We start from the raw sequence: 14329 nt of genomic DNA on the forward strand, positions 1-14329 counted from the left end.
TGGTTTATTGGAGCAAGACTTGAAGCGGCTCTGACCAGATATCAGTAGGCTGAGATAGATGGCAAGCGGTTGTCATTTTTATGCCACTGGAAAGAAATCCTCTGATGCGAATCTCGTGGATGACGCTTGATGTGACGTTTACGTCAAAAAGTGCGACTTAAACTAAGTTTGGATATATGTTTTTCTTTTTTTCACCACTTAGAAACGCCGAGGAGCTGGTAGTGAAAGTTTGGAGACATTTCGAGAGTCATTAAAAAGTTAGAAGAAACATTTTGGGACGTTTTGTGTCGGTCGTGTTGAGAGATGTCTGAATCAGAGAAGAATGAAAACATTCCCGAAGCGTCTGCAAGAAAAGGAAATTCAAACACAGGGAATACAGCAAAAAGCGAAGAGGTATGACACAGCTGGACGCTCCTGCACAACTACAAGTGATTATAATGTGATTGTGCAGGTTTTCTGTCAGCGGATGGCCTGGAGAACGTGCAAATGATTCCACGACTGCAGTAAACTGTTGGACTCTTGTCCTTTAAGCCCCATAAAGCACCCATCACTAGTATACAGCTTCCAACTTCCCTAGTTAGTTCTCTGTTAAAGATGAATTTATTGTGCATTAAGTGAATCATTGACAAATAAAATAGATTTTATTCGATAGCTTTGGACGACTGTTTAAAAAACAAAAAAAAAGGGGACCCTTTTTTTTTCACGGACCATTTTTGACAGATGGTTCAATGCTTGAAACAAACAATCTATATGTTCCTTCCACTATTTGAGTGAACTGCCTTCTATATTAAATCACTGTAAATCACCTTAAAACTCTCTCGTCACAGCTCAGGACCTGCTTGCCAGTGATTCTTACCAGTTGCACTATTCTTTGCTAGCCTTCAGGCTCATGCACTGTGGTCACCAATTAATCAGACAGCATAGACTTGACCTCAAACACAGTTTTGTGTTTAAGTGCACTAGTCTTTTGGTGCTTGGGATGTATATTGGCCCTGAACCAAGGATCCATCACTGAGGTTCTGTCTAGCAGGTCACTGCTGACCCTGAGTCTGTGCTTCTGCAAGTTGTTTTCATTTCCTCAACCTTTCGGTGAAGCTGCTGATAATTACAGTGGGTAAAATAAGTATTGAACGTGCCACCAATTTTCTAAGTAAATATATTTCTAAAGGTGCTTTTGATGTAAAATTCTCACCAGATGCCAATAACAACCAGTTCGGTCTACACATGTAAAGAAATCTAACCACAGATTACCATAAATTATGTGTAATAATGAGAAATGACAGAGTGGAAAATGTATTGAACATGCATACTATCATTTGCCTTTGTTTCTCTGTCTGAAATCTTGCAGTGAGCACCTGGTCGTGGCCGGTTTATGGTGAAATAATGTTCTTTCAACTTCCGGATATTGGCTTCAAAAGTGCTCACTGGAACCTTCAGTAGTTTCTTCTGTAAATTCTTCTGTAACCAATGCTTTCAGTATGTTTTGCAACAATAAGGCTTCAAAGGTCTTGAGAGTCCTCATTGGTTTTACCCATGTTTCTTATAAGACATGTTTTTATAGGCCATCAGTTTGAATGAACCAACATCAATTTGAACCAAGTGGCAGGACTGCTTACTGATATTATTCAGCTGGTGTCATGACTTTCCATGCCTTTTTGTACACCCCTTTCTTAGTGTGTTCAGTATGTTTTCTGTATCATTTCTTATATTACACATAATTTATCGGGATCTGTGCTTTGATTTCTTTGCATGTGTGGATTGGATGGTTTCTCTGGTGAGAATTTCTTATCAATAGCAACAGTTTGTCACATGGTCAAAACTGATTTTGCCTGCTGTATCTCACACAGAGAAATGGCTTAGGTAAGGCTGTTGTAATTCATGCTGTACCTTAGCCAGTGTGCCTATGGATAATACCATAATGATGGTTTACACTTGATCTCATACCATTCATATATGTATCGCACAAGCCGGCCGAAAAAACAAAAAACAATCCACTAACAGACAAAGGAAATGTGAGAATTAAGGAAACAAACAACTATATGTAACTAAAAAAGACAATCAGATAGTAGATTTGTTTTAATTTTTGTTAATTTTTCAGCGTTAAATACCTTTTATTTTGCAGATCTTCTTATATTGAGAGTAATATTTAAATGCTTTAAATGCCCTTCTGTGTGTTTCAGGATTTTAACTTGGCTGCCATCTATGTGTCAGATGCCCAGTACAACAGAAATGTCTACTTTGACACATCACCTCAGGCTGTCAGGTGCGGCTTTCACATCCATCCATCCATATTAAATATGTGGAAATTCTATAATTATTTTGTTTGTCTCTGCTGTATTTCTGTTGTGCTGATTTCTGTACACACGTATATTTAATCTGTTCAGCCTGGAAGATGTTTCACTCCTCTCCATCTCCTCTTAATTTTTGACCAGCAGTTTGAACATGTCAGACTAGAACAGTTTCTTTTAGCTCTGTTTACGATGACTTTCTTTGCCTGTGCTGACTGGTTGGTATTTTTTTTATTCTGTATATTTACTGTAAGGTGTCATAACTTTATATTTCACTTTTAATAAATACATATTAGTCTTTATAACAGCTTTAAATCAACATTGTTGAATGGATAATTTTTCATGTAGAATATATTGTCCCAGCAAATGCAACATTTTCTCCTGTTTATTAGTCAATCTGCTATGGCAAACTATGAGGGATGTGAAATGACTTCCCCCTAATGTGAAATGCATTTGGATGTGAGGACTTTAAGTTATAGCATGCAGTTTGGATTGAATAATGAGTGTGAGTTGCTCTAATATCCAACTTTGTGTGTGGATTTTCAGACTGTATATGCTCTATAATCATTGGGCCCTAAAGGTACTCCTCTACTTCTTCATGCTGGTCAATCTGTCTCTTGCCATCTTCGAGGATCCAGCTGTATACCCTCTGCCTATATGGGTAAGACTGCAACTGCCACACAGAGACACTGTCCTGTTTTTATAGTTTCTTTTTTTAATGTGCAGGCTAAGGGTGCTGAGAGGAATAAAAGGTTTGTCAGCAGCGCCAAATGTCCAAACAATCGTAAGTGCTTTTTGAAAAATTCAGAGATGCAGACAGTATTGGAACTGATATATCTGAAATATCTGAGCCTCTGTCATGCTGATTGAAGCAGAGTCTATGAAAAAACACTATAAGAGTTATTCTGATATAAACTAAGTACTAACTAAGTACTAACTTGTAAATCTAAGTTTCATTTTGGTTTAAAGGCTGACTAGTAATTAAACTTATACAGATGTTAAATTTAGCAAGTATGTAGCAAAATTAATGAATGCAAAAAAGTGAAATATAGCAGTTTAAATAAACAACTAGCATACTTTCTTACTAGTTTGTTTGTTTTTGTTGTTGTTGTTTGTTAGTTTTTTCAAGGCACTTTTTATTGTAAGGTAGACCCTACAATAATACATACAGAGAAAAACCCAACAATCATATGACCCCCTATGAGCAAACACTTTGGTAACAGTGGGAAGGAAAAACTCCCTTTTAACAGGAAGAAACCTCCAGCAGAACCAGGCTCAGGGAGGGGCGGGGCCATCTGCTGCGACCGGTTGGGGTGAGAGAAGGAAGACAGGATGAAGACATGCTGTGGAAGAGAGACAGAGACTAATAACGAGTATGATTCAATGCAGAGAGGTCTGTTAACACATAGTGAGTGAGAAAGGTGACTGAAGAAGAAATATTAAATGCAATAGAAGCCAATAGAGGGGAAATCTGCTCTCTCTTTCTAGTCCCTGTCAGGACTCTTGCTGCAGCATTTTGGATTAGCTGAAGGCTTTTCCGGGAGTAAGACATTCCTGCAGTTTAACTAATTGGTGTGTGAGATCTGGTATCATGGATGGATAAAGCTGTGTGTTATCTGCAAAGCATTAAAATGTGTGAAGTCTATTAGTTAGATATGATACAAACCACTGCAGTGCAGTACCTGTAATACCTACAGCATGCTCTAATCGCTCTAATAGGATATTATGGTCGACAGTATCGAACGCTGCACTGAGGTCTAGCAGGACAAGCACAGAGATGAGTCCACTGTCAGAGGCCATAAGAAGATCATTTGTAACCTTCACTAAAGCTGTTTCTGTGCTGTGATGAGCTCTGAAACCTGACTGAAACTCTTCAAATAAGCCATTCCTCTGCAGATGATCTGTTAGCTGTTTGACAACTACTCTTTCAAGGATGTTTGATATGAAAGGAAGGTTGAGATTGGCCTATAATTAGCTAAAACGGCTGGGTCTAGAGATGGCTTTTTGAGTAACGGTTTATCTACTGCCACCTTTTTTGGCTTCACTCCTTGACAATGCGAATTAGCAATAATTCCTCTTCCATTTTTATATAAATAGACTTCTCCCAGAGCTTGACAGACTTCAACTCCAACATTTTGGACTGCACCTGGCAATTGTATTTCTTGGTCTGCTCCCCAGTCTTGGTGAGCCTTACTGCTGCTGGTTCTGGCTAGAGTGAACGGCGAGCTCACAACAGGTGTCTAAAGCACAACAAGAGTTACAGTCAAGTACAGTCAATACGCTTGGATGGATGAGGTCTATTATGGAGACACTATCATATGTCTGATCTTTGATAATGATTGAGACGCAGCAGCTCAAGATGTTTAGTTCTAGTATAATGTTCTAATCACTTAAAATAAGCTGCTTTTCTATCAGCAGTAATTTGTTACCAACTACACACCACTATAGTTTTTATGAAACTGGGAGATAGTGGTATTAGGGTATATATTATATTTTGATGTAGCTACAGTCTTTCTATGTCTTTCTATATCAGTCTCATGGCGACTGAGCCTTCTCTGTGGCAGATCCCGCATTAGATCTGCACAAACACGTGATCAGTTTAAATCGTTACCGAAGACACATTTTTATCGTCTGGCTTTTAACAAACTTTGACCTAAACATTTTGGTTGTAACAGCCTTAGTTGTTGTTTTAGTTGTTTTTATTGATTTACTTTATTTATTTTTTCCATATTTTACTGCATCATTGTTTTACATCTTATTTGTTTCAGTGGCATTTTACATGGTTATGCACTTTGTGCAGTATGGACGGTTTGGAAATGTGCTATATAAATGAACTTGACCTTGAACTTGACCCTTGACCTATATGTAAAATGTGCAATCATTGAAATTCCAAATTGGAGTTCAGTAATAGCTGGTAATGTAAAAGTAATTAATAACACCATTAACTTTGACTGACTCTAATGTAATCTTCTGTGGCTTGTATGAATAGAAATACTAATTACTGTCTACACCTCAGCATTTTATTATAAAAAGACTGAATAGATTTTCAGGCCATTCAACATTTTACCAGTCCTGAAGAATAGAATACAATAGAATAAAATTCAACTTTATTGTCATTGCACATGTCACAAGTACATGGCAACAAAATGCAGTTTGCATCCATCCAGAAAGTGCTTTAGTAATAATATATAATACAGAATTTGGATCTATTATAGTATGTTACATGTACAAGGTATGAAGGAATGTTATGAATATACTATAAGTATGCGCAGGCTATGAACAGGTTATGCATATGTTTAAAAATATGAAAACTATACAGGTTGTAGATATACAATTGCAAGTATTAATAAACAGTTGGAAAACTATAATTATTGTATTGTACAGTATGATGGTCTATACAGCAATTACAGTAGTGCAGCTGAGATCAGTGAAATAGACTAGCTGCTGTGAAGTCCAAGAAGTTAAATTATTATCAGAAGTATGGTCATGTGTTGTGTTATGTTGTTTTTCAGGCCACCATGCTGGTGGAGATACTCTGTCTGCTCATCTTCACCATTCGAGTCATTCACTATGCCAAGGTGATTCTCCGTGACAAGTTCTGGAAAGATCCCAAAAATATCTGCATCATTGTCATCCTCACGGTAGGAGTGCCAATCTGCATTATTATTGTGGGAGGGGTTTATACACATTATTAGTATATATGTATTTTTAATTGGAAGATTTTGGAAGAAGGCTCCTCTAACTCAGACAGAACCAGAACAAGTCATTGTAAAGATGTTTTTGACTAAGTACTTAGGAAGAGGTTATACATTCCTGTCAGTTGGTGAGTGTGCAGTGTGCACCCAGAGGACTTCCTGGTTTAGGGTCTGAAAGCTGAAACTGTTAACGTGTGCTGAGCTGCAGAGACAGGATGTGCTGAGAAGGCTTTCCTCTTGTTGTGAAACAACCTTTAGCCTAAGATGTTGCTTTCTCAGCACTACCAAAGTAGTAAAGCTTCCTTGTGACTCAGTGATTCTGAGGCTCTCAGTCACAAATTTTCTTGCACAACTTTTTATTTTCTGGAATATTTGGAATAAGTTGTTATTTTGTTTGTATTATATATGAAATCATTTTCATTTCAAAGAAGACTGTCCTTCTACTACTGCTCAAATAATTTCATTTTAGAATAATCCTGTTTATTCTTATCTAGCTAGTTTGGTCATGGAAACACTTTAAGTATTGACATATGCATCTTGAACTGCATCTGACTCTTTGAAATGCAAATAGATAGTAAATACTAGCATTGAAGCTGGTATTCTTTCAATGTGTGTGAATGTTAGAAGCACTTGCATAGAAAAAAGTGCTTGTGCGACTGGGTGAACGAGGCAAGTTGTATAAAGCGCTTTGATTGCTCAGAGTAGAAAAGCACTATATAAGAACCAGTCTGTTTACCATTTACCATTAAATGACTTTGTTCTTTTGTGCATTGACTAGCTCACTTTGGTTGATATGATCATTTATGGAGCATTGAAAGCTGCAAATTATTATGGTGTTCGCTGGTCCAGAGTCCTGCGGCCGCTTCTACTGGTCAACGTCACAGAGGGACGGCAGGTAATGGCTGAATGTTTAAACAATCCACAGTCAGTAATGAAAGCTTCATTACCATGAACATTTCAATTTTTTTCCGTTTTTTTCCTCATTAAATCCTCTCCAGAGGATGATCCATTTCAGTTGTAATGAGCACCACCTTTAGAGAGAACTAGCTCTGCTGAACTGATATGGGAAGGTTTGAAGCACTAAAAGTAAAGTGAGGATAAGCACTGTAGTCAAATGTAGGTCATTGGTTACATTTTTCATGGCTCTACTATAGACTGTCTCGGTGTCTTCTTTCTATGATTACATTCCTAGGGTTAAACTCAGAAACTTTGTGTACTACAGTGAAGATTAGGAGAAATTACTAAGAAAACTAAGAGAAATAACATATATCAGAATACATGTTAAAGAAGAAATCATCCCCGTTAGGAGTTCATTCTCAAAATATGACGTCTTCATTAGCTCAGTGTTTTTTGACACCAAATATAATGTGTTTGTGGGGATTATTAATGATTTGGCTGTAAGAAATATTCCAGAGACATCACAAGATGGCTCTATTTAACGAATTTTTAGGTCTTATTAAACTAACTTCTATTATTTATACAATTAACTTATTTATTTTATTTTTTGCCTGTCCTGTCCGGCAGTGCAACAGTCAGATTTGTTGTCAAACAAAATCTCCAACAAATCTATTTTCACAAGTGGACCATTACAGCTGCTATGCTTGTCCGCTCGATAGGCATATTTTATTCGATGTACTTCAAACACTATCTATCTCACATCCATGGCCAGTTTAGAATCACCAGTTAACCTAACATAGTAGTGGTAGAACCAAGAACCATCTTGCTGTGTCAACAGTACTAACCACTACATTTTTTGGCATGTTTTTTTCCCAGTCTCAGCCCTGGAGGTGATTAGGCTCATACAGAAGTTTTATGCATGTATGTTGTAAATGACAAATTGCCCAGAAATCCAAGTGACTCGTGGTTTGCAGACATGTAGAAAGCTTTGGTCCTAAATTCAGTTTAAGTCATACTTGAAAATGCTTTCACATCTGGTCAGAGTTTGAGCATTTGTTTGTGTTCACGTGATCAAGGCTCTCAAAGTGGTGTTTTGTCTGTCATGAATTTTCTGCCGTTTGATCAGTGGATCATGTTTAGTTTTTCTCTGTTAGGAATTTGTGGAGTGTTTGAGGCAGACATAATGTTGTTAAACATGTAAATGTTTGACTTCACGAGCCAATGGTACTTGAAAACATTGTTGATAAGTGTATAAGGAAAGAGCTTTTGCATGTAAAACTGTGTCACTGTGTGCTCCTTTGTGTTCAGCTCCGCAGAGCATTCAGGAGCATCCGTAATGCTCTGCCTCAGATTTTCTACGTCTTCCTGCTCTTCATGTTCAGTATCCTCATCTTCGCCCTCATGGCGCTGAAGTTGCTGGGCAAACGGTGAGAAAGCTGTACCTTTGTATTCTGAGGTTGGCTCTTGACATCAGTTTTCAAATTCTCTTTAAACTTGTTTTCAGTTAGAATCATTCAAGTTATTTCATTCCATATATGTGACATCTTTTTGGCCTGTTTATTATCTTTTAAAAGGCTGTATTTACATTGCATATAACTTGGGAGTCTTTGAGACCCATGCAACTTGAAAACACTTCCTGCAAAAGCTAAAGCGCTCTACACGAATAATGGGCAGGTAGGTAACAGATGATAGCTTTCAGGCAGTGTAGTGAGAAGCCTGGAATAATGAGAGTAAAAGGGACAATAGTAAGCAGCATACAGACAACAGATTTGACAGACTTGCTGGGTCATTCTCTGACATTTTGTAACAAGCTGAATACATGTAAAGATCTGAGATCCAATCCAAATATATTACCTGGATTTCTTTCTTTCTCTATGTAATAAAATCTTGCATGATGCAACCAGTGAAATTGTAATTTATAACATGAGCTTGCACGGGCAATTGTGCAAACACCCAGCTATGTCATCCATATAAATAAGCAAAGATTTTAAGCTCATGCAACATTTACAAACATGTTCTCCTGGTCAGTCAAAGAGCCACACCACCTGGCGCAGTTAGACAATGGTCAACATTTTCCCAAAGGCTCTACTGAGGCCATGTGTTCTGTTTTTTTGCTTTGTTTTGTTTTTAGTGAAAAAGTAGAGGACTTTTTTGAGTTTTAGCAATAGTTTTTAAGTGTATGTATTTTTTCTCTCTCTCTCTCTAGAGGTTTGACGAACATAAATGGAACACCATATTTCACCAGCTACCTGGAAATCATGTTTGACTTGTACGTCCTCGTCACCACGGCCAATAGCCCTGACGTCATGTAAGTTTGTATTGTAAATCTCAATTTGTGTTCTTTGAGATCAAGCAATTTACAATTATTTCAGTCTTCATGAAGCATGCCTTTTTCTAAAGTACGTTAAATCCCTGATTGTGTTTGCATGACGTTACTTTATATAGTATTTACTTTGAGATGATTCAGTTTGTGAAAATACGTGGAAGTCAGATTTTGCGTGTGATTGCAAAATGGAATGTAGTGTTGGTTCATTCCACTTTAGTTTTATGTGCATTTTGTCAAACAATCAACAAAATCAAGTAGACAAAGATGACTATGAAACATGGATGAAAATAGATTCACAGATTAATGATAGATGATTAAATATTTGGAGAGCAATTAAGATGCACTTTATCTCACATACTGTACATATAAAACTGGCATAAATGTCACATTTTTATCCAGATCTGTCTTTTTAATCTAAATTGGACATCTTCACATCATCTTATACATCATTCAGTGGCTCTGACTGAAAGAAACAAACAGCACTGTTGTTAATAGTGCTTATCTCGTTGAACCAACTATTCCATCCCAGCTGTCATAGGGCGAGATGAACCAACTATTAATATTTGAAAAAGGACAGTTGATTAAAAAAAATTAGCAGATTTTCTCATTTCTGTTAAAATTTTTGTTCAGATGAAACCCACTGAATGTAATTTGTGTTGCATTCAATGTTGTGCATGTATTCCTTGAATACTGGAATTGTTTATATGATCAATAAGGCGTGATGTCTGAACAGCAAGGAGACGACATGAATAACACAATTCAGCCAAACTCAGTTATAATCCTAATTCTCAGATTTTTATTAGTGTATTTGACATAATGTATTTTGAAACTGTTTGTGAAGTAAAAGTAGTGTTGTTATTTAGATAGCACTTCAAACCACACAAACTCTTGTGTTTCTTTCTGGCGCTGACCTCTTGGTTTGAGAGGGAACTCTCTGAGCTTTACAGAAAAGAAGAAGGAAGTGAACACTAACCGTTTTTCTTCTTCTAGTATCTAGTATCTTTCTATTAGTATCTATTTGTCTTTGTATCTTAGCCTGACTTCTTTTTTTCTGCTTGTTATTGTCAGGATGCCAGCATACAACGCCAACTTCTTCTTCGCAGTCTTCTTCATTGTGTACATCCTTATCAACACTTACATCTTCATGTCCGTCTTCCTGGCTGTCGTATACAACAACTATAAAAAATACTTGAAGGTACAGCCATGTGACCGTTTCCTGTGCAGGTTCTCTATATTTTTATAATTTCTTTAAAAAATACCATACTGTGCAAAAGTTTTGAGCCACTCCGCATTAAAAAAAACCACACACACTTGACACAGGACTTGAGAGATGTATCTGGACCTGCATTTGATTTATCTACTGTTCACTGAAGCCTTATTACAAATAGTCTCAGTGGAAGCGTAGCTATAAAGAAGTCATTCTTAAGAGAGGGAAACCAGGAGAAAAGGCTAAGCTATACCACAGTCCACAAAAACTGAACGGAAAATCAGTGGGACAGGTCTTATGGTATCATAAATCCAAAATGAAATTTTTAATTTAAATCAGTATGTTCAGAGGAAGTTGGCAGAGGGGTACAGTAAGTGTCTATAGCCATCTGTAAATCACAGTAAAGGTTCTGTCCTAGTTTGAGCATTTCAGCCGGTGGTGTTGGGAATCTTGTCAAAATTGATGAAACTATGTACATAAAAATGCACTGTCAGATTTGATTGCAATACCATCTGGCAGGCCATTTATTTGGTGATGGCTTAATTTTTCAGTATGGCAATGATCCCGAAAACACTGACAATGCAATAAAAGCATGCATTTTTAGAAAAACACATGGTGGAACACAAGCAGTCATGGATTGGCCTCCCTAGAACCAGGACCTCAACATTAATAAAATGGAATTTCCTCCAAGAAGCCTGGAGAACTGTTTATGAAGACTACTTCAGGAAAGCTACAAGGAAGCTTGCCTAGGAAATATCAGGCCGTGGTAAAGAATAAAGGACGTTGGAGCCAATATTGACTTTTAGGATCGTTAGAATTGTACAAAATCACGCAACATTCACACAAGCATTGCTACTCTGATGTATACATCAGAGAACAACTTGGGGTTCAGTATCTTGACTAAAGGTATTTTGACATGCAGACTGAAGCAGCCAGGGATTGACCGCCAAACGTCTGATTAGTCAATGACTTTCCATACCTCCTGAGAAGCTGTGCAAAGGGTTTTGCAAAATACTCTATATGCCATGTAAGATTATATCAACTTATATAAAGTGGCAAGCAGATCTGATTAATATTTGTCAATTCAATCAAATAAGATGTATCCCGAAAGTTCCTTTGTCACAGCAGCACCTGGATCTTGGAATTATTTATTAAACGTACTTATTTTTCTATAAATTTATGTCACATCTTTTGTGAATACAGTAGATTTCCTTTGCACATTCCATGTCATTTAAGAAGAAAATGATCATTTCCAACAGGAAGAGGTACGGCAGCTAGTGAGAGCTAAGAGGCACAAGATGGTGCGAGCATTTGGTGTCCTACAGGAGCAAAGGGAGGAGGGCGGCGAGCCAGTGGTGACCCAGGCCAGCTGGAACCAACTGGTCCGACTGGTCCAACCCAACCTTAGTAATGCTCACAGAGAGCTGCTATGGAGCGTCTCTGATGACAAGAACCAAGGGGCCATTGGTGAGTGATATCCAAACCAACATACACACCTTAAATCCAAAACACGTTTAGGGAAGTTGAGTTTAGTAAAGTTCTTTATAAGTACCCAAGATGGAAGGGATGAGATTTATTTTTCTTTAGCCGGTTTGTTGTCAGCTGTTTAATCTGCATGTCACATGTCTAGTCAGCTGACAAGTAATTGTGACAATATGGAGAGTAACTGAGCATATTTATGTACATTTTCATGTGTTAGAGCTTTGACTTCATTTAAGGAGATGAGGTTGGAGATGAGGAGGAAGAGGAGAGAGCAGTGTTGGAAGAGAAAGGCATAATGAGAATGACATGATGAAAGTATGCATGTAAAAAGGTTAAAAGGTCATCTATAGTTTGAAATAACTATTTGTGACCTTTAAAGAGTAAGAAACACAAAGACAAACATTAAACTCGTGGTTAATGCCCCTGAAATTGTAATTTAAGCAAGTAGGCAAAGTCAATAATGTTGTAGGCATTGCAAAGTGTAAAATTTCTGTCTAGCTTTTAATAAACTCCTGGTGCGTCACTATGCAACTTGGCAAAATAGTTCGTTTGTTCCCAGATCCACAGCTAAGAAGCTATGAGAAGAGTGTAATATTCAGCACAAATGAACAAAGCTGCTGTGCAATGCTGCCTTCTTTACATTTTAGCAACATTTCAAGGCCAAACTGGCTCTGTACGACTGAATATGATTGCATGTCACAGATAAACTATGGAACTGCATTACATCTTCTATTATTCTACACAAATATCTCAACATTTTGTATTTGCTTTGGAATAAGGGTAAGGTTATGAATAAGATTAAATGTACATGCATTTTAATTGCTTAGAGCCGTAGGTGACCAGGTTGTCTCACAGTTTTGCGTGTTCATGTGTAAACTGAGTACAGCCTGCATGCCCTAAATCTACCTAAAGGCCATTAAATTGTCACCAGTCCAGTCTAATCCTTGAAGCTGAGGCATTGTTCAGATGTCCAGTATCATTCAGCTCTGCATACTCTGCTGAGTCAGTGTCTTCACACTCATCTTCCACATGAAGGAAGTCAAAATGCATTATCATTGAGCATTTCTATTTTTCCACCAACCACAACATCTGATGTTATACAACCCAACAAGTAAAAAAAAAAATCTAATTGATCTTTACAGTTATACATATTTCCCTGTGTGTGGTTGTTATCCCTGAATTCGTTTAATGATTTTGTCTCTATCAAGTTATTTACTACTGCCTCTTATGCAGGTTTTTATTTTATTTTATTATTATTTTTTTTTTAAACCACAACTCTTGGTTTTTAACCTCTGCTTTATGAACACGCAGTGTGTGTGACTTTGCACTTGAGCAATAGCATGAATTTGCTGTTTCTGTTTTCTTCTTCCTCACTGTGAAAACCATTTTTGTGCTATGCTTTAGACATCCTTTCTAAAACTATAAAACTTTGCATTTTCACATGGGAGTCTTGCTTACAGAGCAAGCCTCAAGTGGCAGTTAGTTACTTCAGTTTTTGGCATTTTGTCTTCATTTTTCAGTCTTGCACAGGGGATAAAAATTTCCAAAAATGCTGCTATATACTCGAAGGAAAAATGAAAACAGTTTTGCGGTGCGTACTGCAATTCCTGCATTTAACAAACAGAAGGTTGTTACATTAGGTCAGGGGTCGGCAACCTTTCTGATCATGAGTGCCATATAATATTTCCTCAGAAGTCAATGTGCCATATGATTGCATTAGCAATAAATGTAATAACGCTCTATATTAACAGTTACACACTATATACAGTGTTGGGAAGGTTACTTTTAAAATGTATTCCATTACAGAATACAGATTACATGCCCCAAAATGTATTCTGTAACGTATTCCGTTACGTTACTCAATGACAGTAACGTATTCTGAATACTTTGGATTACTTAATATATTATCATGCTTTTTACAACAACGTGAATGTACTATTGCTGTGTGATTTATTACTATTACTGAAGGTCCGCGACTCTGAACTGTAGTAAAGGGACCTCTGACTAATACGGCGGGGTCCCTGTCGGCTCGTAGCCGAAAAATAGCTTTACTTTGTTGTGTGGGTCAACTTTTCTTGCGAGAGACAGAGAGAGACGTTGAAAGACTGCGCCAACGGAACTTATTGTTTTCGGAGGAAAACACGAACACGGTGTACAGTCGAGTCTTAATAGCTTACTTACAACTGGGCTCGTCAGGCACTCTTCTTGGCTGCAGTGGTTATTATTATATTTACATGCTTCCAGCTCCCGTTTTTCCTCGATGACAGCTCGTACCTTTCCACTCCCCTTTTTCTCCCTCCTCGCGCTCACAGACCCATAACGTGTATGGCAGTCCATTCTCCCTGCAGCACGGACTACACTGAACATGATGCTACATTCTTTAGAGCTATGCTTGTAGCATTCTGCCTGTTAGCTTAGCACAACAACAACAACA

The 14329-nt window shown here is 37.6% G+C and overlaps 1 protein-coding gene across 1 annotated transcript in view; it reads left to right on the plus strand.

Moving 5' to 3' along the window:
• Positions 1-303: 303 nt before the first annotated feature.
• Positions 304-14329, plus strand: part of tpcn3 (two pore segment channel 3) — a 30995-nt gene continuing 16969 nt past the window's right edge. The window contains exons 1-9 of the mRNA XM_085355525.1: positions 304-393; positions 2181-2263; positions 2835-2949; positions 5801-5929; positions 6762-6878; positions 8189-8307; positions 9087-9188; positions 10275-10401; positions 11673-11880. Coding sequence (XP_085211651.1) covers positions 304-393; positions 2181-2263; positions 2835-2949; positions 5801-5929; positions 6762-6878; positions 8189-8307; positions 9087-9188; positions 10275-10401; positions 11673-11880 — 1090 coding nt within the window. The remainder of the gene's footprint in view (positions 394-2180; positions 2264-2834; positions 2950-5800; positions 5930-6761; positions 6879-8188; positions 8308-9086; positions 9189-10274; positions 10402-11672; positions 11881-14329) is intronic.

Source organism: Diplotaxodon limnothrissa, linkage group LG6 (assembly GCF_057381915.1).
Source record: "Diplotaxodon limnothrissa isolate DT_005_m linkage group LG6, D_limnothrissa_male_GT1.1, whole genome shotgun sequence".
NCBI lineage: Eukaryota > Metazoa > Chordata > Actinopteri > Cichliformes > Cichlidae > Diplotaxodon > Diplotaxodon limnothrissa.